Below are 26,907 nucleotides of genomic sequence, written 5' to 3'. Positions count from 1 at the left end.
TCACTATCTGACATGTTGCCAGTATTATCCCAGGTGAGCAACTCTGCACCACACTTCCCCTTTACTAAGGTTTAGGATTATGCTTAATAAGACTGGATGAAGACTATGCATTATCCCAATTTTCACTCATTTGAGGCACTGAGGAGAGAAACCTTATTTAATGGCTTAACAACTAACTAAACTAGAGGCAACATTTTCCAGAATATAATATCCAAACGTTTTATGCCTTTGTTCACGTAGTTGCACCATATCAGCTTAGTTAGGTACAATAAATTCCATGTGGAATCATTAAACACTATGCACTAAAGCGTAAAGTATTCCAAATAGTTTTAGACTTTTTTTTTTTTTTTTAATTCCAACACTGCTCAAAACTTTACCTTGCTTGACGGAAGGACTAAATAAAGACATTGCATCTTCCCCTTCATTTGGCAGTCCTGTTGCACCAGACATCCCATCTTCAGCCTTGAAAAAACAGAAAAGTAATCCTTAAAGATGATCGATTTTAATGTTCAAGAATATGGACTACAAGTATCTTTATGTGACCGCACTGCAAGATGCTCAGGTTGCCACGGTCACAAGAAACATTACTTTTAATTATGGTTTTGCAGCTTAAAGATATTCTAAATTCACATGCTGAGCAAAAATCTTCCATCTAGTGGATGGGTGCATATGTGTTATAGTATAAAATAAAGTTTGTTTAGTGGGTGTCAACATAGACAGAGGCTGAATAGGAAATCAACAGGTAGCCCACAAATACTTGACCAAAGGAGGGCCCGCATCAAAGTGGTGAAACACTAAAGCCAGAGACCACCACCCACCCAACAAGGAACAGGGGAACCAGATGCAGGAAACCATAAGCCCAGAGCCTAACACGGCAGCAATCCTGGTGACCAGTAACACCCCTACATTGGCACTACAGTTCAAGACTGACTCAGTGGCCCAAGAACTGGGCATTCTCAGGACAGACCACAAGAAACTGGTGGAGAGGGTGGAAAAAACTGACTCTCTGCTAACGCACATGAAACTCATGGAGACAAGCGGGCACAACCAACTGTTGGCCACTTTAACCGTAACACTGTCCAGATTGTGGGGGTCCCTGAATAGGAGAAAGACCTTATATGAAATTGTTCACTGAAGAATGGTTGGGACAGATGGTAGTGGGAAGCAAGCTCCAAATTGTTCACAGTGGAACGTGCCCACTGGGTACTGGACAGGCCGCCCTGCTGGGGTCTCCACGGAGAGCTAGGGTGGAAAAGCTATTGAACTTCCGATACAGACCAGATCCTTCAGGTGGCACGCACCCATGGTCCCTGGCCACTTGGGGGAAAGTGCAGGGAGTATTGTGAGGAGGTTGGAGGCATGAATATCTATCTGGGCTACATCACCAGAATTTAAAGACGGAGGGAGACCTTAACTGCGGTCAAATAACTTCTTCAAAAGCTGAACTTTCCTTAAAAGTATGCTCTCCATTTTACCACAAAATGGCAATCGTAGAACCGACCCTGACCCAGACCCCTGGGAGAAGCACAGAGTGGTGGAAACAGACCAAAGCACACAAAGTGACACTGCCTCAAAGCTACCACCTACTAATAACCAGGTTGAATCAAAGAGGACGAGAGTGGTGGCGGAAATACAGCAGCATCAGGCATGGGCTGGGGGGAACAGATGGGTGGCATTGGAGACAGACAAGGAAACCACCGAATGGGAGGCCTCTGGCTCAGGAGACTAACAAGATAAGCCAGCAGTGCCAGTGGTCACACTCATTACTACCAGTCATCCTTTTTGGCCTCTGTGGGTCTGTGGTACCTCCCTCCTGCCCTACTTTGTGCTGGAGTACTTTTGAATTTGGACATGTTGATACAGATGTTCATATTTGGGGGTTTGGACAGACCTCTCTGGAGGAGAGGAGAGGAGAGGAGAGGAGAGGAGAGGAGAGGAGAGGAGAGGAGAGGAGAGGAGAGGAGAGGAGAGGAGAGGAGAGGAGAGGAGAGGAGAGGAGAGGAGAGGAGAGGAGAGGAGAGGAGAGGAGAGGAGAGGAGAGGAGAGGAGAGGAGAGGAGAGGAGAGGAGAGGAGAGGAGAGGAGAGGAGAGGAGAGGAGAGGAGAGGAGAGGAGAGGAGAGGAGAGGAGAGGAGAGGAGAGGAGAGGAGAGGAGAGGAGAGGAGAGGAGAGGAGAGGAGAGGAGAGGAGAGGAGAGGAGAGGGAGTTTACTGAAAAAAACCATAGGTCTTGGGGAAAGTTGTAGTTAGTTGGACATTTCACTCGTATAAAACCATAGAAATTCCCCCATTATAGTTAGTTTAGCTAACTATAACTTGCGCCCCCGCAATGCACTGCTGATGATGTCACATATTACATCACTCATGACATAATAAGTCCCCTTGAATCCGGAGGGTCCCTGGGGTCAAACTAGCCCACCAGGTCCCTCCAGTACGCGCCACAGAGCTATGTTGCAGAGAGGTGTAAAAAGGGACGTGGCCTGGACCACCTCTCTGCAACAAAGCACAGTGGCACTTACTGGAATCACCTGGTGGGCTAGTTAGCCCCCAGGGGCCCTCAGGATTGAAAGTGAATTAATTCCCCAACTTACAACGCACCAAGTGGTGCGTTTGCACCGTGGTAAAGGGAGGGGGTGGGGCCTGAGGTGACGTGTGTGCAAACGCGCCCTGTGGCGCATTTTAAGTTGGGGAATTAATTTCTCTTCAATCCGGAGGGTCCCTGGGGGCCAACTAGCCCACCAGGTACCTCCAGTAAGCGCCACAGAGCTGCGTTGCAGAGGGGAGTTAAAAGGGGAGTGACCTGGACTGCCTCTCTGCAACACAGTCCTGTGGCGCTTACTGGAGGTACCTGGTGTGCTAGGTGTCCCCCAGGGAACCCCCATAATTGAAGGGGAATTAATTCCCCAACTTAAAACGTGCCACAGGGCGCGTTTGCAGTGTGTTGATGGGAGGGAGCGGGGTCTCCGGCACAATCGCAAGTATAAAAAAAAAAAAAAAAAAAAATTGGGGAAGGGGGCTGTGTGGCCCCCCCTTGTTACTGTTTTTGGGCCCTTGGGACCCCATCCCCCCCAGGTCCTGACCCCCATTAAAAAAATATATATATTAACGGGAAGGGGGCCACGTGGGCCCCCCTCCCGTAGCCAATTCTGGGCCCCGGGGACCCCATCCCCCAGGGCATGGCCCCAACTTATTTTTATTATGGAGGGGGGCTGCGTGTCCCCCCTCAGGCCATTTATGGCTCCGGGGTCCCCATACCCCGGGGCCGGCCTTTGCATGCTTTATTTTAATTTTTTAATTATTATTCGGGAGGGGGGCCGAGGAGAGGTGTGCTTACCTTTGCCAACTTCACCCCTTAGGTGGGGAGGCGAGGAACAACCAAGTCCCCCACCATCTTGGAGATGAGGGGAACCAGCCAACCAGAGGCATATGCCGCACCCATCCCACTGAAGGGTGCCATAATAGGGGGTTTACCCACCCCAAGGAAGGGGAAAACTGTAGCTATCTTAAACGCCCCAAACAGAACAAGTTACTTACCTTCAGTAACGATATATCTGTAAGAAAAATTAGTTATAGATTCCTTACCTTAGAATTACCCCCAGGCGTCAGACTGGATCTGGAAAGTTTTTCGTCAGCAGTACCTCTGCGCGTCGGTCGGCTCTGCGTCCGTCAGTGGTGTCGTGGTCCCCGGGATGACGTCGCGGTAGCTACTTAGATGCTGCCCTCGCGCACTGAAGTCAGTTCTGTGCATGACTTTCCACGCCAGAAATGCAGAGCCATGCAAGACACTGACCACTGGTGTACAAAACTAGGGCCCTGAAAGGATATCCTTAACCCCAGAAATAAGTTCGCAGAACGGGGAAGATGGGTGGGGCGGTAAGGAATCTATTACTAACTAATGTTCCTTACAGATATATCGTTACCGAAGGTAAGTAACTTGTTCATTTGAAAGAAACACGTTATAGATTCCTTACCTTAGAATAGATACCCCAGCAAAACCAACCCCAGTGGTGGGTCTGTGAATCAAGATAACACCAGAAAGTCCTGGAGAACAGAACGGCCAAAGAAGTCGTCTCTCTGGACTTGGCTGTCCAGACAGTAGTGTTTCGTAAACGTGTGCAGTGATGCTAACGTAGCTGCCTGACAGATGTTATGTAGAGGAACTCCACGTCCCAAGGCAGTAGTGGCTGCCGTCGTCCTGGTGGAATGGGCACGTAGCCCCACTGGAGGCTCTTTTTTTAGCCAGAGAATAGCATGCTTTTATACACAAAACGACCCACCGAGAAATGGTTTGCTTGTGTACGGCCCAACCTTTCTTGGCACCCACGTAGCCAACAAAGAATTGGTCATCCACACAGAACTATTTTGTACGATCCAGATAGAAGGAAAGCAAACGATTTGGGCCCAGACGGTGGAGCCTCTCTCTCTTTCGAAGGATACGGAGGTGGAAATAAGGTGGGCCAAGTGATAGTCTGCCCAATGTGGAAGGTAGTGACAACCTTGAGCAGGAAGGATAGATGAGTCCTAAGGACAACTTTGTCCAGATGTACAGAGAGAAAAGGAGGCTTAGAAGAAAGAGCCTGGAGCTCACTCACTCGTCTGGCAGAGGTGATGGCCACCAGGAACGCAGTTTTGAGAGTCAAGAGCATTAAAGGACAGTTGTGAAGCGGCTCAAAGGGAGCACACATTAAATAAGTTAAAACCAGGTTCAAATCGCACGGAGGCATAACAAAGAGAATAGGGGGAAGAGATGAGTTATGCCTTTCAAGAAGCGACTTACAACTGGGGCTTGAAAAGGGAAGGCTGATCTGGAAGCCGAAGGAAGGCAGAAATGGCCGAAAGATGGCCCTTGGTAGTGCCCAGAGCAGAGCCCTGCTGGGCTAGAGAAAGAAGAAACAAGAGAACCTCAGAAAGAGGGGCAGAAAGGGGATCCACAGCCTTTGCTGTGCACCATGCTACAAACTTGTTCCACCTGCAGGTGTATACAGTCTTAGTGGAGGGACGCCTGGCAGCCAAGATTACACCACAGACTTCAGGCGGCAGGTCGAAAAAGTCAACTGCCGCTGCTCAATCTCCACGCAAGGAGGTGGAGGCTGGACAGGTTCAGGTGGAGGACCGTCCCCTGCTGCTGTGACCGAAGCTCCTCCAGAAGAGGCAGTCTGATCGGAGGATCGATGGCCATGTCGAGCAGCTCGCGATACAAGACTTTTCATGCCCAATCCAGAGCCACAAGATTGACTTGGGCCTGGTTGTGCCTGATTTTCAGCACTCTGGGCAGAAGTGGTATAGGCGGAAAGGTGTACAACAGAGCGCAACTCCACTCGCGATGAAAAGGGTCGCCTAGCGAGTGCCGCCCTGGAAATTTCAACGAGCAGAATTGCTGACCTTGTTAGATCTATTTGCCACCAAAACGCGCAAAGGCTCTCCCCACTGTTGAAAGAGACATTGCACTAGCTTCGAGTGAAGACTCCATTCGTGATCCATCATGCACCTGCGGCTGAGTTCGTCCGCCCTAGCGTTCAGAGAAACTGCCAGGTGTTGAACCACCAGGGATATGCCCTGATGTTCTAGCCAAGCCCAGAGGCGGAGGGCCTCTTGAAATAGGGTCCACGACCCCCAGCCCGCCCTGCTTGTTGCAGTACCACGTGGCGGTGGTGTGGTCCGTGAACACCTGCACTACTCTTCCCCGGACAGAGGGAAGGAATGCTTTTAGAGCAAGACTAATCGCCCAGAGCTCCAGAAGGTTGATGTGGAGCCCTGACTCCACCGGATACCAGAGACCTCTGATCTCCACCTCTCCCATGTGGCCGCCCCATCCAGGGGGGATGCGTCCGTCACCACAGTGTGGTCTGGTTGGGGAAGGGAGAGGGATCTGCCATCGATCCAATCCTGGTTTGTGAGCCACCACTGCAGTTGTCGTGCAGTGCCCTGCGAGACCTGGACACAATCGGACCGATTCCCCTGATGCTGCGCCCACTTGAACTTCAGGTTCCACTGCAGAGCCCGCATATGCCACCTGGCATTATCGACCAGCAGGATGAAGGAGGCCATGAGGCACAGCAGCCTCAGTCATTCTGACCGAAACATGGGATAGAGGCTGAAAGTTCGGAATCATAGCCTGAATATCCCAGAATCGCTGTTCGGGAGTTTAGACTCGAAACCGCGTCTTATCCAGAACCGCTCCAATGAGAGGGCATCAGGTGTGACTTTGGCACATTGATGGAGGACCCCAGCGAATGCAGGAGGTCGGCCATAGTCTGAAGGTGGAAGTCAACTGCCTGGGGCAAGCCCGCCTTCAACAACCAGTTATCGAGATAGGGGAAGACAAACTCCTAATCTGCGCAGATGAGCTGCGACCACCGCCATCACTTTTGTGAACACCCGACGTGCGCTGGTTAGGCCAAAGGGGAGCACGGTAAATTGAAAACGCTCGTGGCCTACCGTGAACCGTAGGTAACGCCGGTGGGCCGGCAGTACGGGAATGTGAAAATAAGCGTCCTGCATGTCCAAAGCTACCATCCAGTCTTCCAGGTCGAGGGCAGACGAGACCTGAGCAAGCGTCAACATCTTGAACATCTCCTTCCGGAGGAAGCGGTTGATGTCCCTGAGATCCAAGATAGGACGCAGGCCCTTGTCCTTCTTGGGGACCAGAAAGTAATGGGAGTAACGACCACGACCTACTTCAGGGACAGCTACGCGCTCAATGGCTCCCTTGGCCAAGAGAGATGCAACTTCCTGCTGGGGAAGGGCCAGACGATCCTTCGACATGCGGTGGTATCTCGGTGGCATGGCTGGAGGGGTAGTCTCGAAGGGGAGCGAGTAGCCCCTTCGGACTATTTGCAAAACCCACTTGTCCAACGTGATGGTGCACCAGTGGGGGAGGGGATGGCGAATCTTGCCGCCCACTGGCGTTTGATGGACCTGAAATGTCAGACTAGGAGGGTTTGGAGGCTGCTGAAGAGGGGGCTGTGGTGGACTGGCCTGTCCGCTGGCCCCCAGAACCACAGCGGTGGTTTCCCCGGCTGTGATGGGGCAGAACAGGTTGCGCTGGCCTGTGGCTCTGGGCGGGACGTGGTGGGGCACCCCTTAAGTAGCCAGAAAAGGGGCGAAAAGCAGACTGCACAGGGCGGGTGGAGAAGCCCAAGGACTTGGCCATAGCCCGTGAGTCCTTGAAACGCTCTAGAGCGTGGTCTGCTTTGTCACCAAAAAGGCGACTGTCATCAAAGGGCATGTCCATCAAGGTGTTCTGGACATCCCCTGAAAAGCCAGTCGACCTCATCCAGGCGTAGCGACGAAGTGCTACAGACGTTGAAATGGTGCTGCCCAGAGAGTCGGCGGTGTCCAGCCCCCAACGGATGGTACACTTCGCCCCGTCCCGTCCCTCCCGGCGGCGAAAGCCTGGGAGAGCACTGCCCGGGCCTCCTCCGGACACTGAAGCAGCACCTGCGCAACCATATCTCACACAACCGCAGTCCTAAGCTGGCGGAAGAGAAAAGTTCTTTCCAAGATGGTCGATCTCCGGTGGAGTGGTAGGGAATGCGCTCTTGGAAGTGGAGCTCTTGGAAGTGGAGGCTTGGACTACCAAGCTCTCCAGGGTGGGGTGTTGGGAAAAAGAAAGTGGGGTGGCCCGGAGCAGGGCTGTGGCGTCGGGTAATCATCCTGTCCACAGGAGCCCCCGTGTTGGGTCTGGACCACGTGCGCAAGAGGACGTCGATGAGGGCCTCATTAAACGGCAGCAAGGGCTCCGAAGAGCATACTGCTGGTTGAAGCACCTCTGTCAGGAGGTTAGTCCTGACCACCACCGCAGGAAGCTCGAGGTTGAGAGTCTCGGCTGCCCTACGCAACACCACTGCATACGACGCTCCCTACTCCGTAGCCCCGGTAGGAGGAGACAACATGCCAAGGTCAGGGGAGGTGTCCAAACCACTGGCATCTCCAAGTTCCTCTCTCCAGTCCTGTTGACTGTCCAACTGGTCAGTCAGAGGGTCACCTGAACCCTCCCAGTCGTCCTCATCCTCTGGGTGCCATTCTGGTCGAAAAGGGACCCCAGGAGTAAACAGGGGCACAAAAACCCCACTTGGCGGCGGATCCGGCGACAGGCGACGCCAGTCCGGGACCAAGTCGGGATGAAGGCCGGGGTCGACGCCGGCCGGGGTCCGACTAGCATTGAACGCGGTAGAGGTGCCGGAGGTAGCGGCGCCAGTGGAGGTATAATCAGGTCGACTGGCGTCGATCTGGCGGAGAAGGTCTAGGCCCCCCCCCCCCCCCAACCGAGTCCGCGGGCCCTAAGGCATGCCGGCGGGTTCAGGCCACCCAAAGATGGCATGCATCACCTCATAGAACATACAAAGCTGGGCAGGAGTCGCTTCGGGGCCCGGAAAGGGAGGGAAACGTGGAGTCGACTCTTTGGGCTCCGCGTGCCGGAGTTGAGAAAAAAGTCAGTCAAAAAGTGACTGAAGGTACCGCTCTTCCCGGATCTGCGCTGGCTGGCGCGGAAAAAGTAAGAACTGACGTCCGCGGTCGAGGGTGGTGTGTAAGTAGCTAACGCAATGTCATCCTGGCGTCAACGGCGGACGCGGAGCCGACCGACGCCACCTTCCGACGCGCAGAGGTACTGCTGATGAAAAGCTTTTTGGATCCAGTCTGACGCCTGGGGGTAATTCTAAGGTAAGGAATATGTAACCAACGTGTTTCGCACCTTGCCTCCTCAGATAAGCAAGAGGGACCGAAGAGACGTGCTGGAGGAAGGACGACACCAATTGACTTGGCCCCAGCCCTACCGGCCTGTCTTGACCACGGCCTGCTCCAGCAGAATTCAGTCATGTCCTGCAGCCAGCAGCCCCCTAGAACCTGGAGGACCTCACCTGCCTTCCCCACAAAGACGGTCTCCTGTGAGCACCAAACTTGCTCAAGAACCAGACTCTGGCCGAATCCACAAGTCAGCACCACTCTGCACTAGATGCTCACAGCCAGAGTGGCCCAACACCACGAGGAGGATCCCCCCCCCCCCCCAAGCAAACCTGACCTGCGTCATGGTGATCCCTGACCTACCTCAAGCCTCCTGACGATGCCTGCAGCCTCAAACTGCTGCTATAGGTGCACCTTGTGTGCAAACTTGGATCCCTCTTTGCCCTGAGCTTAGCCCTAGGAATTTTGCTGCCATTCCCTAAAGCACGAAAAGGTCAATGTGCCAACAAGGGATTTGTTTTAAAGTGATCAGTTAGTTGTGAATTTCAAAGATTTGAATCAATAGGCATGTTAAGATAAATTAACAGCAATGTGAAATCAATTAAATGAACTGGACATCATTAATATAAAATGATAACAACGCACACGGGGGTTTCTTTTGTGATTTAAACACAATAATTTTTATAGTTTTATCCAAAGTAAAAAGAGTACAAAAGAGATATAAATTAGAGCAATATATCATGAAAACTGGGGACGGAATTAAGTCCTCATTTCATCTAAATATACACATCTATTCCTGATTGGTTTGAACAGAGATGAAACTCTTTCTGAGCATACAATCTACTGTACATAACATGTAAACTGGAATTAGATGGTAAAGTCGACGTTACGGTCTTGGGTGTTGTCAATCCGTCAGACCATCTTCAGGACAATGATTGCTTAAACAAGGACTCTTGGAGGTCTCAGTAGCGTTCTCACGTAACTTTGTTTAAAATCATGTGGGTATTTACACATGTAGAACTTGGCATCAGCAACTGCCAGATCGTGTTATTGCGGGAGTCAATCCTGCCGTGGTTTAATTGTTTTCTGTCGTTAGTCCTCAGAATGCGAAATGTTGTCCTTCTAACACGAAGGCAGCCTAATGAAGCACTGCGCTGTCATGTGCTTTTAAAGAATGGCTGTGTTTGCAATTCAGCACAGCTGAGAGTATTCTGACGTTAGTCTTCAGAAAACAGATGGGGGTCCGCTTGCGTTTCGACGCAAGCGGACCCCCATCTGTTTTCTGAAGACTAACGTCAGAATACTCTCAGCTGTGCTGAATTGCAAACACAGCCATTCTTTAAAAGCACATGACAGCGCAGTGCTTCATTAGGCTGCCTTCGTGTTAGAAGGACAACATTTCGCATTCTGAGGACTAATGACAGAAAACAATTAAACCACGGCAGGATTGACTCCCGCAATAACACTATCTGGCAGTTGCTGATGCCAAGTTCTACATGTGTAAATACCCACATGATTTTAAACAAAGTTACGTGAGAACGCTACTGAGACCTCCAAGAGTCCTTGTTTAAGCAATCATTGTCCTGAAGATGGTCTGACGGATTGACAACACCCAAGACCGAAACGTCGACTTTACCATCTAATTCCAGTTTACATGTTATGTACAGTAGATTGTATGCTCAGAAAGAGTTTCATCTCTGTTCAAACCAATCAGGAATAGATGTGTATATTTAGATGAAATGAGGACTTAATTCCGTCCCCAGTTTTCATGATATATTGCTCTAATTTATATCTCTTTTGTACTCTTTTTACTTTGGATAAAACTATAAAAATTATTGTGTTTAAATCACAAAAGAAACCCCCGTGTGCGTTGTTATCATTTTATATTAATGATGTCCAGTTCATTTAATTGATTTCACATTGCTGTTAATTTATCTTAACATGCCTATTGATTCAAATCTTTGAAATTCACAACTAACTGATCACTTTAAAACAAATCCCTTGTTGGCACATTGACCTTTTCGTATCTATCTGCCCAAGCCCTCAAGGGTATATTGGGTTTGACCCCTATCTAATATTATTCCCTAAAGCAGCCACAACCGAAGGCCCCCCAGCCCCAAAGGATAATATTGGACCTCAGCACTCTGCACCCGGCTGCCCTAGTTTAGCTGAGGGTGCTTTTTGAGTGCCTAATTGACCCTGGGGGGTCGCATAAATATCGTGCTCAGGGCCCAAGATGCCTAATCCATGACATTACCTCTGAAGCCAGCTGCCTCGACTGCCAGCAGGGACGCTGAGAGGGAGCGTGGCCTGAAAGTGCGGAGCTGTGCATTGCCGGGGGCACTTTATGATCCGGAGCCATCCCTGGCAGTAGCGGGCCTGCCATGACGGAGGTAGGCCTGTGGGCAGCGGCATCGCCTGGGACCCGTTAATTCAGAATCCTGGCCAGTAGCTGTGGTCGACTGGAGCGGCGTGCTTCTACACGCGAGGCCCCAGATGCGGGCCCAGCTGGACGAGACTACTTTTGACTGCAGACTGCCTGTGGGTGCAGACAGGCTCCCCCCCCCGCCCCCCCTTTCCCTCCTCCCCAACTGCTGGGGCAGATTAAGACAACTGGGGGGGCGATCGCTGTGGCCTTTCACAGAAGGGGCAGTGCCCCACCCCCAAGAATTTAATGGGACTTCCTCTCGTGTCCCCCCTCCCGCCATCCCTCGGCTGTGGATACTGGCTCCGGGGAGTGGTGTGGGCCTCAGTATGTACTGGAGGTGGAGGTCCGGTGGAGCCCACGGCCCCCCGCACGTTGAAGGACCAGAGGACCTGAACTGACCCGCACCGGAGTGAGCCAATGGCGGCGTGAGTAGGCCCTGAAGTGACAGACTCCCCTGGGACTTCTCGCCAGGCCTACCTCATGCGGTGTGTCTGAGCATGCGAGAACCTAGGTAATGGCCTACCCAGGCTGATTGTGGGTATTGGACCCGCACTGCATACTGGAGGAGCCTGTAATGTCAGTGTTTGAACCCTCTTCCTCTCTGCCTGTGTGGCTTGAAGTGATTGTCATGGCCGGTCCGTGCCGAGAGTGTGGGCCCTTAGAAGTGTTTGGACCCCCTCCCTACCCCCTCCACATTCTAACAGCTGAGTCAGATCCTTGTGGCCTAACCGCGACAGGAGTGGGGGCCCCAAGGAGTATTGCAGACCGCTCCCCACCTGGCTGCAAATTTCTGCCCTGCAAGTCTCCATTTGTTTTGACTTGACTTCGGGGCCGAGCACGATTGCGACTTAAGGCTCCCACACAGTTTTTTACACTGCTGAATAGCTGCCTCCTCTGGCCCATGACCGGGCTGGTGGCATAGCATTGTTTCCTTCAGTGTCCACACAGCTTAGTAAAGACCCATTGGCCTGATGGTGCTGTAAGTGCAATACGAAGGGGGTGCCTCGCCATCCAGGTAAAATGTCCACGCCCCAGAAGGCAAATTTAATTTTGTGTTCAGTTCCAAGCACCGGCTAGTGCATACTACTTCATGAATGGAGTACTCATCTAGAGATAGCATGGTAAACTCAACTAGTATGGTCCCGTGGTTCGGCCTGCCCTGGGCTAATCCACCTTTTGTCATACACTATCTTCTCCTGGAATTGGAATATACGAGGGATGGCTTCCATCCACAAGAAGCATGGAATTGTGGCTCAATTAAAACGTTGTCGTGCTCAAATTGTATACTTACATGAGACACACTTGGCTCGGATGGTCTTCCTGTCGAGTTTTTTCCACCTTTGCGTCACCTATAGGCCCCAAACAATTACAGCTATACACAACTTTGCTAGCGGAAGGAGCCCTGCCCCCCACGACCAGGGAGGAGATCGTGACTTCCGTATTAAAATCTGATAAGCTCCCAACAGACCTCGCCTCCTTTAGACCCCTCTCAAAACTTAATACAGAACATAAAAGTCTTAGTAAAATCCTGGCATTGAGGCTACTCCCCCTGCTCCATAAATTGATTCACACAGACCAATGTGGTTTCATACCAAAGAGTAGCATCTCCTTAAACATCTGCTGTTTTTATGCCCTGTTACATACAGCTCAAGTCCCTTTCCCCCGAGCGGGCTGTCTTTCATTGGATATTCGTCAAGCATTTGACTCTGACTTGGCCATACATGCTGGCTGCTTTGGCCAAATTTGGAATCCCTCCAGAATTTTAAAGCTGGGTGGAGTTACTTTACTCCAGCGCGAGCCAAAATGGGAATCAACATCTGCACGCATATCATTTTTCGTGGCACGCGTCAAGGCTGTCCCCTTCCGCCCTTTTTGCTCGTGCTAGCTTTAGAGCCCTTGGCACAACAGTTACGCCACGTTATGTCAACATACGGCATCCCAATTGACTCAGTAAACCACTCCGCATCGCTCTATGCGGATGATATGCTATTGTATTTTAAAGACATGCATGTGGACATGATATCTATATCCTCTTTGTTCACGCAATTTGGGGGAATATCTGACCTACATCTCAAAGCCTCTCAAGCAGTGGCGTACTTATTTTATGACACACTTCACCCACTCTCCAGTTTGGTCTGCTGCTGTTCAGGGTAGAACCAATCACTTAAATATTTGGGCATTCACATTTACAGGATCACATTGGATACCATAGATGTTTCTAAAATGGTCATGCTTCCCCAGACTCTTACATAAATTTGTGAACCTGCCTGTAGCCCTACCGGCATGGATCTACAAAGCACTCGACACATTGCTCACGTCACTGCTCTGAGGACAAGGCTGTCACAGACTCGCCCTTGCCAAAATGCAGCTGCCAAACATTGAAGGGGGCACCAGATTTTAAAGCCTACTGCATACCCGGGCAATTGCAATGGTAAGCATACTGGCTGACAGGCCATAATTTATTCCAAATTGGTTACTCTCCTGAGCGGTTACAACTAGGGTCATTACAGACACTATAATGCCCAGGTGCAGGACGGGTATAGGATCACCCCTTTCTTCTCCATATAGCACTCCATTACGGGATACTGGCGCTGAAATATGCCAAAACTCCCACTCCCTATGCCCCAAATGTTCCGCTGTGTGGCTTACCAACCTTGAGGGGAGTACTATCGACCACCAGGTTGCGGAGATGGGTGGAGGCTGGAGTTGAAACAGTGGGTGATTTATTCCTGGACAGGAATTTAATGCCTCATGAAGTATTTACACAAACTAATGGTGCTCCAAACACACTGTTCTTAACTCATCCTGCAATCACACATTGCATATGCCGGGACTGGTTGGTGCATCAGAGGGAACCCCCTACCTTCCAACTTCTGCAAGCACTACACATAATGGGCCAAGGCAGCCATCTGGTTAGATGTTTATACCGTGGATTAAGTCTACATATGGGCGCTTCATTAAATGTCCCTACGGCAGAAGTGGGAAACTGCAATAGCCAGGGAATTCACAGATGAAGAATGGGCACAGATCCTAGAATACCCAAGACACATCTACCGTAATGTCCGTTTTAAGGCAATATAAGTGCAAATATTACCTCACACCCCAGGCGATACTACTCGGATGGCCTCTCCGGACTGTCCTAGGTGTTGCCGCCAGGATGCTGATTTTATCCACATGATGTGGGCGTGTCCCTCCCTGAAGGGTTTTTGGGCAGAAGTCACACAGAACCTTACACAAGTTACTGAACGCACCACTTGGGTTACTATCGAGGCCTGTCTTTTGGGTATTTGCCCCCTCCCCAAATTGGCTGTTGTATTGTGTCGCTTTACAGGGCTCTCCTTGATGCTAGCCCAGAGACTTATCACGCAGCGCTGGAAATCGTGTGTGCGTGCCGCATCAGGGGAAGTGGAGGGAGAGTATAAGGGAATGAGGAAAAAAACTATCAATGGACTAGGCCCATCTGTTAGAACAATTCAAACTACACACCGCAACTGATCCCGAAGACTGAGCGGACGCCCTAGGTTTTGTCCACTTGTATCTATCTAATTGCCTGGGCACCTGTGTAAAGTTAAGCAGTATGTATTGAACTGATTATGTACCCCCTTCCCTTCTGACACGGAACCTCTCTGCCCACCTTTTTCTGCCTCTACTGCTCCGGCTTGATCACCCTGTGAGGATGTATATCGGGACACAGACACCCAGACCATAGCAGCTTCATTTGAATGTTTTACTTTTGCTTGGGAAGGATGCATCCTTTTGTGGGAGGGGAGAGTGTGGGGGGAGTGGAATTTGAGCTCTAAAACTCGCCTAAAAAGTGTATCCTGATATGCAAACTGCTCATCTCTCACTGGAGTGCGAAACTGTACAGATTACATCTGTTAAATATACATTTGTGCCTTTTCTTTTACAACTTCTGTATGTGTAAGAAACAACTAGGTGATGTACCAAAGAACAGATGTAAAATGTTTATGCATAAACTGAAAACGGAATAAAATGCGTTAAAAAAAAAAAAAAAAAGAAATACTTGACCCTGAGGGAACCCTTGTTCTTACTCCAGAAACTCTACTCCAAAGATTGATTGCTTACCTGCAAACCAATAACCTCATTGTTCTCCATAGGATTGCACTGACGCTTTTCCTCTGAAAAAGTTCCAAGTGTGGAGTTGAATTATACCTAATATAGTTGAAGAAACCTAAGCAACTGTTTTAATGAAAAACAGTTTTACTTACCTTTATCCAGGAAATGTCCCAGTGTGATATCTAGGCATATCACACTGAGTAGAAAAAGTAATCCAAAAAGTACTCTGCAGTTGGGTTTGAGAGGTAATAAACTGTGCATGTCTGGCTGGCCATCGCAAGAGAGCCAGCCCAAAAAACACTCACTTTAAACCTAAGTGCCCATCACTGCTTTCTGCTGCTGCCCGACTGACAGCAGCAGAAACAAGAAAGCTCCATTCCCCATCCAGACACTCAGCACAAGATTTTGAAAAATAAAATAATAAATTAACTTTAGTACCATCTTATTTTCCATATCTAGGAGCAATTTGGTTAGTGGAGCGACGCTCCTCCGCCTTAACAGAGGAGCCACCATGTCTATCTTGCCAACTCATGGAAAACATAAAAGTATATTTCATAAAAAAATAAACTACAATGGGAGGTATCAAGGTTACAGAGTAGCATTGCAAGGTGAGGGTCTGCAAGATCTAAGCATGCAACTGAGAAAGGTGATGCTGTTAACATCCTCCGATACTTTAACGGCATACAAAGGCACTGCATCAAGAGCGATTTCTCAATCTGAAACGTTTTTTGTTAGATCAAAGAATGAGTAAGAAATCAGACTCTCTCATTTATGGACTGTTTAAAAAGGAAAGAACAGTCATATCTGTATAAAACAAGTGGGAGACAGAAGTGAGTAACTTTCTAGTTGGTATATTTGTTTGGTATTTGATATGTTTTATGTATGTGCAATTAGGGGAATTGTTAGCCCTTTACACATGTTTGCTTATTGGTTTTATTTTTGTAGGTTTAATGTATTTTACAGTATTTGTATAACCCAGGTACCTACTCCAGGAGTGAACAATTATAGGCTCGGTTAAAATACATTTGCAGAGATTGTGCATACAGCCCCAGGGATTAATTTATTAAATCACTTGACAACGATATGAGAATCCATTTCCACATTACACCACCTTTCATTCACACGTGTTTAAGCCCAGGTTATGCGGGGGATTAGTGCTAACCCCTATACATTTTTTATTATCAGCATGAAGCTGGGCTGTCATGTCATGTCATGAAGCATATGCACACATTTGAGGACGTCATTGTGCTTTCTCTTGTCAAAGGGGTGCAGCATTGGGAAAAGGCATTTTTCTGTTGCAGTACAGCATCGGCAAAAACACTGGCAAAGCCACCAAGTCAGATAAACGAGACCATATTGACCTTGCCAATGCTTAATGGTTTAGCCATATTTTCCAAAGTAGTACAGGTATTTGAACTTTCCATGATAGTTCAACGAAGATGGTAAAAGGTCTTTACAATGTGTTGACTGCCTTCACATAGCTAATAAGGTCATCCACAACATCCAAGGTCATAACCACCATTAGCAAACTAAGTCTGTGGGAAGATCAACTCACTAGACTGTTGTATTTAGATAGTATTTGGAATTCATTTCCTAAGCCTTAAGTCTAGGCTTGGAATAAGCACTAAAGGTGGTCTTGGAGCTTTACTGTGGTATTGAGCATGGGGGATGGTGAAAGGCAGTTTGCTTTCCATCTTATTGGATGCACACAGGCTACCCTAACAGCTCAGCTCAAATTGCCTCAAAGTACATAGATTTGGTTCCACTGGGTTATATGAAATACTACCAAAGTTGCATGGCAACAAGCTCTCCTTTATTTTCATACTTCTTAAACATAAAAGTCTTCTGAATGATGTTCATTTTCAATTTTTCATAAATAGTTATTGCATACAGAGTTGCTTTAACTTTACTTGGAACTGGATTACCACCAATGGATTCTCCAAACTTTAAAGTACATTTAAAACAGTATAGTTGAAATTAAGCTGTTCACAAACCTTGTGTTTTTTACCAGTTTCACGGTCAACCACCGATCTTTCTTTCTTTGGATCGGAAAATATTAATTCATCATCACCATCGACAAAGGCGTAAGGATCAATTTCAGGCCCATTGTCAGTGTCTGATAGAACTGTGGGTAGGTACTGGTTTTTACTTTGATATTGTTGTACTAGGTCGTCTGAAACTTTTAAAGGCTTCATGTATTGCACCATTGATCTGTACAGCAAAGAAAAAAGGTAAAGCACATTAATACATGCTAACAAAAGACAGGCTTGAGGAACAAGTCATCTAGTAATCAGAAATTAACAAAGATACAACTTTCAGTCATCCAACATGCACTAGGGAAGACAGCATATACATTGAACCGAAGGACCTGTTTTTCAACAGTCCAGTCAAACTCACTGATTAAGCATTAACAGAGACCAAGGGTACAAAGCTTACGTTTTTGGTCTTTCTCACTACTGCCACTCTGGATTTCCTCCCCAGACTTCTTCAAAAGATAATCACACTAAAAAGATAGCTCATAGGTATACATTTTTGATCAAGTCTTTATTTAATTTTGGTCAGAAAGTAGTTTACTACCTTAAAAGTTAATTGAATTCATGGGAAACCCTCAGACTTCAATTTCAAGCAGACTGCTATCATGTGACTATGCGCACTTATTCAAAGAAATCTGCTAAGACATAGGTGCTTTCTTGGCACTTTTGCTAACATAACTAAAGATCAAAATAAACACTTTAAAGTTCCGCAAATTATCATCTACTGAAAAAAATATATATATTCAAAGTTATCGCTGATATGCTACTCACTGGAGTGGTTATAAGTAACATGAGCTTGATCAGATCTTTCTATGCAAATGTACTCTTAAAATAGAAGACAACGAGCAAAAACATGCTTGGATGTATGTAATGCATCTATCATTCCCAAGACGATTTCCACAAAGCGGACTGTACTACAAAACCCACTTGAGATAGTACACGTCAGGTGACTAAATCTGAACTCCATTTCTATGCACATTCTTGAACATGACTTACACCTGGAAAGTATGCTTAGAATGTTAGCTTGCGCTTTCATTGTCTATTTCATTCAGTATTAGTGACTGAGATAGAGTCTCACATATTAAAAGACCAATAGCACTATACCCCAAGAACATCAGATTATTTTTTGCAGAATGAGCAGACTAAAGGGCTATCCAAATCACTACTATGGAGGATGAATCACAAACAATTCCAGCCAAGTCAACCATACTGGAGACTCAATGATCCAATGAAGTAACTTGTCCTCATCCAGAATAGAGTTTTAGAAAAAGTCCATTATCTGACCATGCAGTAACATGGGAATGCTCGAAAAAGTAGTAGAAACATGGTTTGACAAATTTTGGAATCCGCAATGGAGTCAGTTTAGCCATATATGCCTTTCGAGTGTCTTTAGAGGACTTTGTATAACTTCTTGACAGTCAGCCAGACAAAGGCTCGAAGATAAAAAAAAAAGCTGGCAAAATAAAATGTATTCTACTGAAGAGGTTAAACTCATGTACTCCAAATGCACTGAGAAAACGGATGCAATGTAGAATATTTGACTAAAGGCTAAGTGGATCAATTTCAAGTTCACTTTTGTAACAGGAGTCAAAAGCATTTTGTTATAAAATCTGTAAGAATTTTCACTGTGCGCCCATAACTGTACATGTGATAATCATGGGTGCCAGTAAGGCACTATGTTAGACATTAGGCCTGGGTAGACTGCACTACTGCACAGATAATCCTTTTTTAGTTGCTGAATAGCATTAAGCGACAAATAAATCCTTAACGTTCAGGGACTAAGTGATGGAAGTGCATCAATTAAAATGTTTGTTAAAAATGTATACACCCAAGACCAGTGTGCGTACTTTGTTAGCCAATCCAAAGACTGGTAAGTGCTGAAAACTTCTTTTTAGCTTAATTAAGTTCTCAATTTACTTGCAAACCTACATGACCCACACATTGTACTAGTCTTTATATAACTTTCATGTGCCATTAGTCTGTGTTCTTTTGTTGCCTGGATGAGCAGAGGTAGACTTTGGATTGTGATACATGTTTGGCTGCTTAAGAGCATTGCTACATGACCTGGGAGGTTCAAGAGCCACTTTCCAAGGAGGGTACATAGCTTAAGCAGCACGTCAATATGCAGGAAATGCTCTTTCAAACACCAATAGGGATTTGAAATGTTATAGTCTGTTTTTGAGCCTCTGCGCCAGAACATCTGTTGGTATTGAAGCTTAATAAATCAAACAAAGCCATAACATACTGTTAGAAATACTGACAGAATTCAAGTAGTTGGACCAATACCTGGGAAAAAGTGGAACAAATGGGATACAGTGTCAAAATACCAGATGGATGGCTTTGATGCGGTGGCGGTTGTGCATATTAACAATGGAAATACAATCCAGCAGGGAATCTGTAGGGGGACTAACGGAGGGTAGGGCAATGTACTTGCCTGACAATATACTATTTATGTGTATCAATTTGAAAACATTGTCCACCATTACAACTGTAAATCTGAAATCAAACTTTGTTCCAAAATCAGAAGGGCAAATAGCCTTGCCTTTCGTGCAAAGTGTGCAAAATTTCATGCTATTCTATGCATTTTCTAAAATGTTCTTTGATTTTGTGTAGAATGTTTATAAATATATTTTGAATTGGTGACCTGTTTTTTTTTTTATCACTGCTCCATGTACTTCATAAACTTTTTGCATAAATTTCATTTAGTTTTCGAAGTTAATCACTCTGGCATGACTTAGTTCGATGTCTGCTACACAAATTGGTTTAAGTTGTTTGCAAACTGAACTACCTAAAGTTTGTTTAATTTCACCTTGAAAGTTTGTTTGAACGTTTTAGTGTTCTAATTTAATTAACATTGCTGTGGCCTTAAATTCTTTTAAAACTAGATTGGTTTGATTTTTAAAAATAAATGACCGTGACTAAATCGTCATAAGCACTCTTTGCAGAGACTTAATTTGAGTGTAACAATATTACTCCCCTCATTAGGGGAGTCACAACAGGTATTTATGACTAAAGTGCACGCATATTGTCCAAAAGATTATATCCAAACTAAAGCAGCATGGCATGTTTTGATCTCAGTAAGTGGTGCACATGTACCAGTATTCAAATGGAAGCATGATTCAAATTGAAGGATGTGCATGTGCAATGTATGGAACATTGGATCATGTATGTTGGATGAAGTATGCAGTAGAATTCAAATAGTGAACGAAAATGCAAGCAATCCATGCCAAAAAGCGGGGCTGCAGTAGTAAGCAGTATGAGCACAGCAACTGAAACGCTAGAATACAGTGAATGGAACACATGCACACAGAAGATCAAATGGTTAATGAACTAGGATTTATCTGTGAGAAGTAACAAGTCTCTCAGAAAGACTATTGCAGACAAAGTAACGGATGCCTTTCTCAAGCACATTACTACTCCTTGAAAGGCTCTCCAAGTAATGTAGTCAGACTGGAGATGAGAAAGGGAGAAAAAAGGAATATGCTACTTACCAGTATGCATCTGTTCTTGGCATGTAGAGCTGCAGATGTACACACTATGCATAGATCGCCATCTGGTGTTGGGTCCGGATGTTTGCACTTGTTTTTGTCCTGGACAGTCTTTGGAAGTCACGAGGTAGGTGACTCCTCCTTAGGATCATAGTGCGCATGGGCATCGGCTCCATCCTCAGATTGTTTTTCGCCAGCAGGGAAATGATGGAGCTTTGTAAGAAACAGGAAGATGCCCTTGTATACCGTATCTATAATACTGGAACAAATAAAGGAAGCCGGGGAGGTGGATGGGCGTGTGTAGATCTGCAGCTCTACATGCCAAGAACAGATGCATACTGGTAAGCAGCATATTCCGTTTGAGGCATACGAGCTGCAGATTACACACTATGCATAGATTGTATAGCAGTCCCATTCCTTAGCGGCGGCCACCAGTATCTGTTGCAGTAGTCTGAAATAGGGTTTTGAGTACAGCTTGGCCCACACTAGCTTGTTTTAATTTCGCATCTACACAATAGTGTTTTGTGAACGTGTGCGGTGTAGACCATGTAGCTACTTTGCAGATGTCATCTAATGGAATGTTCACTAAAAATGCCATAGAAGCCCCTATTTTTCTTGTAGATTGGTCTCTAGGAGGAACAGTTAAAGTATGTTTTGCTTTGTGGTAGCAAATTTGTATGCATTTAACAATCCATAAGGCTATCCCGGCCTTTGATATGGGATTGCCTTTGTGTGGTGGTGAGAAAGAAACTAAAAATTGTTTCGTTTCTCGAAAAGGTTGTGTTCTCTCAATGTAATAGAGCAATGCCCTTTTAACATCTAAAGTATGAAGATCTCTTTTTGGGACTGTGTGTGTTTGCAAGAAGAATACGGGCAACTCCACAGATTGATTAAGGTGGAGGGAGAAATGACTTTAGGGAGGAATTTAGGATTAGTTCGGAGAACAACCTTATTGTGATGGATTTGTAAGAATGGTTCCTGAAGAGTTAGTGCTTGTAGCTCACCAACTCTTCTTAGAGAAGTTATGGCCACTAGGAAAGCAACCTTCCATGTTAAGAATTGTAGCTCACATTTATGTAGAGGTTCAAAGGGAGGTCCCATTAGTCTTGTGAGAACGGTATTTAAATTCCACACAGGTCAGGGTGGAACTCTGGGAGGAATTATCCTTTTGAATCCTTCCATAAAGGCTTTGATGGCAGGTACCCTGAATAGTGATACATTTTGACTATTTTGTAGATCTGCTGCTATGGCAGCAAGGTGTAGCCTAATAGACGTACAGGCTAAGTTGCACCTTTGTAGGTGTAGTAGGTAGCTTATGATGTGTTGGATAGACATATCTAGGGGATTGATGTTATTGTTATGACAATATATCACAAATAGTTTCCACTTGGCTGCGTAGCAGGCTCTAGTGGTAGGGCGTCTAGCTTCCTTAATAACGTTCATACAGTCAGGAGGAAGGTTAAGGTAACCGAATTCTAAGTTTTCAGGAGCCAGATCGCAAGGTTGAGCTGAGCTGGGTCCGGGTGTCTGATTTCTCCACGGTTCTGGGTTAAGAGGCAGGGTGAGAGATGTAATCTTTGGTGCGGAACTACTAACAGTTCCAGCATTGTGGTGTACCACGGTTGTCTGGCCCAAGTTGGAGCAACTAGAATGAGTGTCAGTGAGTGTTGCCGTAGTTTGCGCACCACCAGTGGTATGAGTGGGAGAGGCGGAAAGGCGTACGCAAATCTGCCTGACCAATTCATTCATATCGCACTGCCTTTGGACAATGGGTGTGGGTATCTGGCGGTGAATCTTGGGCATTTGGTGTTTTCGTGGGTGGCAAAGAGGTCTATCTGTGGTTGCCCCCACATTTGAAAGAATGGTTGAAGAACTTGTGGATGGAGTTCCCACTCGTGGATCTGTTGCGTTTGACTTAACAGAACGGCTATGGTGTTTTGGACTCCTGGGACATGTTGGGCTAGGAGAAAAATGTTCTGAGGTATAGCCCACCCCCATATGTTCTGTGCTAGCTGAGAGCTGCAGAGAGTGTGTCCCGCCTTGTTTCTGTATGTAGTACGTGGCTGTCATGTTGTCTGTGCAGACTAGGACAGTCTTGCCTATTTGTTTTTGAAATGCTTTTAGGGCTAGGAATATAGCCAATAATTCCAGGTGACTGATGTGGAATAACGTTTGTTGAGGTGTCCACCTGTCCTGCATGGTGTGATGTAACAGGTGAGCTCGCCAGCCGGAGAGCAATGCGTCCGCTGTCATGACAATTTGAGGAACTGGCTCTAGGAAAGGTCGCACTTTGGAAAGGGTTTTGGTGTTCCACCACTGCAGAGAGTGATGAATTCGACCGTCTACCAACACCAGATCTGTTAGCTGACCTTGAGCCTGGTTCCATTGGCGCACTAAGCACTTGTATGGGACGAATCTGGAGTCTTGCGTGAGGCAAAATGAATTTGCAAGAGGCCATCATCCCTAAGAGCTGCATGAACACTCTAGCGGGAAGAGAGTGATGCGGCTGAAATTTGGGTAGGAGAGCGAGAATGCTTGCTATCCTGGCTGGACTGGGGTAGGCTAGCGCTTTTGAGGCGTCTATTGTGGCGCCGAGGTACTGTTGCGTGTGAGAGGGTTGCAGACGAGACTTGGTGTGGTTTATTGTGAACCCCATGTCGTGGAGTAATTGGATAGTCGCGTGAGTGTGATGAACACATTGTTTGTACGAGCTGGCTTTTATGAGCCGGTCGTCGAGGTATGGGAAGACGTTAATGTGTTGTCTTCTTAGATGGGATGCGACTACTGCTAGGCACTTTGTGAACACCCGTGGTGCTGTTGTGACTCTGAAAGGGAGTACTTTGAATTGATAGTGGTATGAGAAAATACAGGGAGTAAACTCCCGTGTTTTGTTGATGCAGGGGAACTAGTTCTATTGCACTTTTTGTAGTAAGGAAATTACCTCTTGTGTCAGGAGTGACAAATGTTCTGCTGACATTGGACGCTGTTTGGGTGGAATGTTTGGGGGGGTAGAGGTAAGTTCGAGACAGTAACCTGATTGCACTATTTGTCGCACCCACCTGTCTGTGGTGATAATGGTCCAGACAGGAAGGAACTGTTGTAGTCTTCCACCGACAACAGTGGAATGGTCCGGGGGAAGCGGAGGGAAGTCATTGGGCAGGGGTGGAGGCAGAGCGGGTGTTAGTCTTGCCTCTGCCCTTGTTATTATTGCCTCTGTATCCTCCTCTCTGATAACCTCTGATGAAGGTGGATTGGGTGGGAGCCTTGTAAGAGGTGGATTGGGTATCAGACTAGTATCCCCTGGTGTTGCCCTTGTAAGATGAGCGACAAAAAGAACGTCTGGGAGCTTGCGACTGCAAGGCTCCCATTGATTTGGCTGTGTCGGTGTCCTTTTTCATCTTCAAGGGATGCATCAACATTAGGGCCGAAAAGGTGTTGGTCGAATGGTTGGTTGTGGATAGAGCTTTGCACCTCAGGCTTAGAAACGGAAATGCGTAGCCAGCGTGCCTGCGGAGGACGCTTGTGTTTACTGTTCTGGATGCCGTATCTGTCACATCAAGAGCGCACAGGATAGAGGTGTTGGTGATAATTTTACCCACCTGTATGAGGTAGTTGGCCTTATGTTTGTATTTGTCCGGGAGGTGTTGAGTAGGGAGTTTAGACTCTGTCGGTGGAGCTGCATCACTTGATGTCTGCGAATTAGCCCTTTTTCTATCATTTGAGCATACCATGGAGTCTAATGGAACAGGGCCCTTAATGTAAGCTGGGTCTGTAGGGGCAGCTTTGTATTTTTTCTCAATTCTAGGATTGATGACTCTAGCCCTGACAGGGTCCTTAAATACTTCTGTAGCGTGTTTAATAACCCCTTTGAGCATGGGTAACGTGGATGTGGACCTTTGGGTGGTGTCAAAGGTGTCCATTAAGAAAATCCTCTTCGACCAGTTCCGTATGTAGGTCGACCCCGTGGAACTGGGCAGCCCGGTGTATCAGCTGATTAAAACCCGTGGTGTCTTCTGGTGGGGAATGCCTAGAGGGGAAGATATCATCTTGCGGGACATTAGGGACATCAGGCATATTCTAGTCATCCCAGGGGTCAGGGGAACCTGGTGGACTGGGGTCACCTAGGGGCAGGTCGTTGTCACCATCCCCTGTGTCATCACATGTGTCGTCATCGTCTACTGGTGTAGGGGATGGTGTAGGAGAAGGAGGTGGTTGGGGAGGTGGAGAAGGAGGTGGAGGAGGAGGTGGAGGAGGGGGGAGGGGGTGGAGGAGGAGGTGGAGGAGGGGGGAGGGGGAGGGGGGGGGGGGGAGAAGGGACCCTAATAGGTGATGTGGCTATGTCCCTCTTTTTAGGTGGTGGAGCTAGTGCAGGCATGTCCAGTGGTCTTTTTCTGGAACTCAGAGTCAACTGACCAGTTTAAGGGTCTTTAGTTTTTTGTTGAGGGTCTGGTCTAAAAAGCTCTTCTGAATAAGGTTGGGTGTTCGGTGTCGACATAAAGGGCTTTTTCGGCGCCGGCTCCGGAGCGGTTTTGGGCTTCGAGCCGTGTGGTTTACCAGTCTGTGTGCTTCTTCGGTGTAGATTGTTTTTTCGGCTCCGAACAGTGTGATTCTTAACTTTTGGGGAGTGGCTTCTTCGTCGGCTCAGAGTGTTTTTTCGGTGCCGGGGGGTCACTGCTCGGTGTCTTCGGTGCCGAGGGCTTCGAGGTGGAAGTAGCGGTCGGCTCGGAGGATGGGTGCGACTTCTTTTTTGGTGCTGATGAATGGGCTTCGGCGCCGGTGGCAGGCAGACTCGAGCCCGAGTAGCCGGAAGGCTTGATAAGCTTCTTTGTCGGGCCCGAGGGCGGAGCATGGGAAGCAGTGTGTCGGTGTGCACCTGAGCCCGAAGGTGAAGGTGTGACCGAAGCCTTTGTTGTTGTAGGGAGTGGGTCGGAGTCGACGTCTCTACTTACGACCCGTTGAGCCGGAGTCACTTCTTCGACGTCGGAGTCATTGGCTTCGGAGGCGTTGATGAGGCCTTCTTCGATCCGCTCCTCTGGCACATTGACCCCCTCTTGGAAGATGTCGTGGGGGATCGAACTCGACGAGCGAGCCATGGTCCTTCAAGCTAGTCAAGCCCGCATGGTCTTCGAACGGAAAGAGGCACAAGCTAGGCAGTCTCTGGCCTTGTGCTCCGGAGAGAGGCAGAGGTTATACACCTCATGCAGATTGGTGTGGGGAAACTTCGACCCACATGGAGGACACTTTTTGAAAGGCGTCCTTTCCATGAGCCAGATGCCAAGGCTCAGGTCGGCCCGAAGGCCTTCTTCGACGACCGGAATCATAGACTTGTAGAGATGCGCGCCGATTAGGGTTCGCAATCGAGACAATACCATCGAAAGAGGAATCAGTAACGGTTCCGAACTGGAGCACGAGAAACACATCCGAACCCGATATGAGGATGGAGCCGATGCCCATGCGCACTATGATCCTAAGGAGGAGTCACCTACCTCGTGACTTCCAAAGACTTTCCAGGACAAAAACAAGTGCAAACATCCGGACCCAACACCAGATGACGATCTATGCATAGTGTGCAGCTCATATGCCTCGAACAAAAGGTTACCTAAATCTGATAATGTTGAAAGCTGCATGCCAGAAAAGGAGCCCCCTCTCCTGCCAGGCAATCCCAATAATGCACTTAAAAGGTGCAAACAGAAATCCATGGACAGTTTAACAGATATTGAACACCAGAATCCATCACTGCAGCACCCAGGTAGCTTCTAGTGAAACAACCCCTGGTGTGCTCAAGAACCTCCTTGCTCGCCAGCAAACAAGTTCAAGATACACAGGACAATCTATCTAGAAATAGTCAATTTTGCAACAGCAGAGATTTAAATAGGAGTCATAAAAACCCTGCTCTGTAGAATGATTCAACACAAGCTATCTCCATGTAACCTTTAAGTATACCCAGACGGAGAGCAAAAGCAACAGAGCAGTTGCTTAGGGCAGGACAAATGGTTTAACATCACTAAGTCATTAATTAGAATATTTACAGATGCCCTCAGACACCATGTTGGTGACTTGCAGGAAGACCCTTGAGAACCTACTTCTTAGAAAGATTAATTCGGGTAACTCATTCTCTCAGCCAGAAATGTAAAACACTGAAAAAATACTATCCTTTAAGATTCTGATATTACATTAGACCAGACGTTAATTTAGGCC

The 26,907-nt window shown here is 47.3% G+C and overlaps 1 protein-coding gene across 1 annotated transcript in view; it reads right to left on the bottom strand.

Annotated features, from left to right (window-relative positions):
• Nucleotides 1-26,907, bottom strand: part of MED13 (mediator complex subunit 13) — a 1,552,815-nt gene that overhangs the window by 975,494 nt on the left and 550,414 nt on the right. Inside the window, exons 10-11 of the mRNA XM_085649419.1 lie at nt 17,183-17,399; nt 378-462 (exon numbers count right to left, since the gene is read on the bottom strand). Coding sequence (XP_085505545.1) covers nt 378-462; nt 17,183-17,399 — 302 coding nt within the window. The remainder of the gene's footprint in view (nt 1-377; nt 463-17,182; nt 17,400-26,907) is intronic.

This window comes from Triturus cristatus, chromosome 3_2 (assembly GCF_964204655.1).
Source record: "Triturus cristatus chromosome 3_2, aTriCri1.1, whole genome shotgun sequence".
NCBI classification, from domain to species: domain Eukaryota; kingdom Metazoa; phylum Chordata; class Amphibia; order Caudata; family Salamandridae; genus Triturus; species Triturus cristatus.
This window is presented reverse-complemented; position numbering and strand designations above follow the sequence as displayed.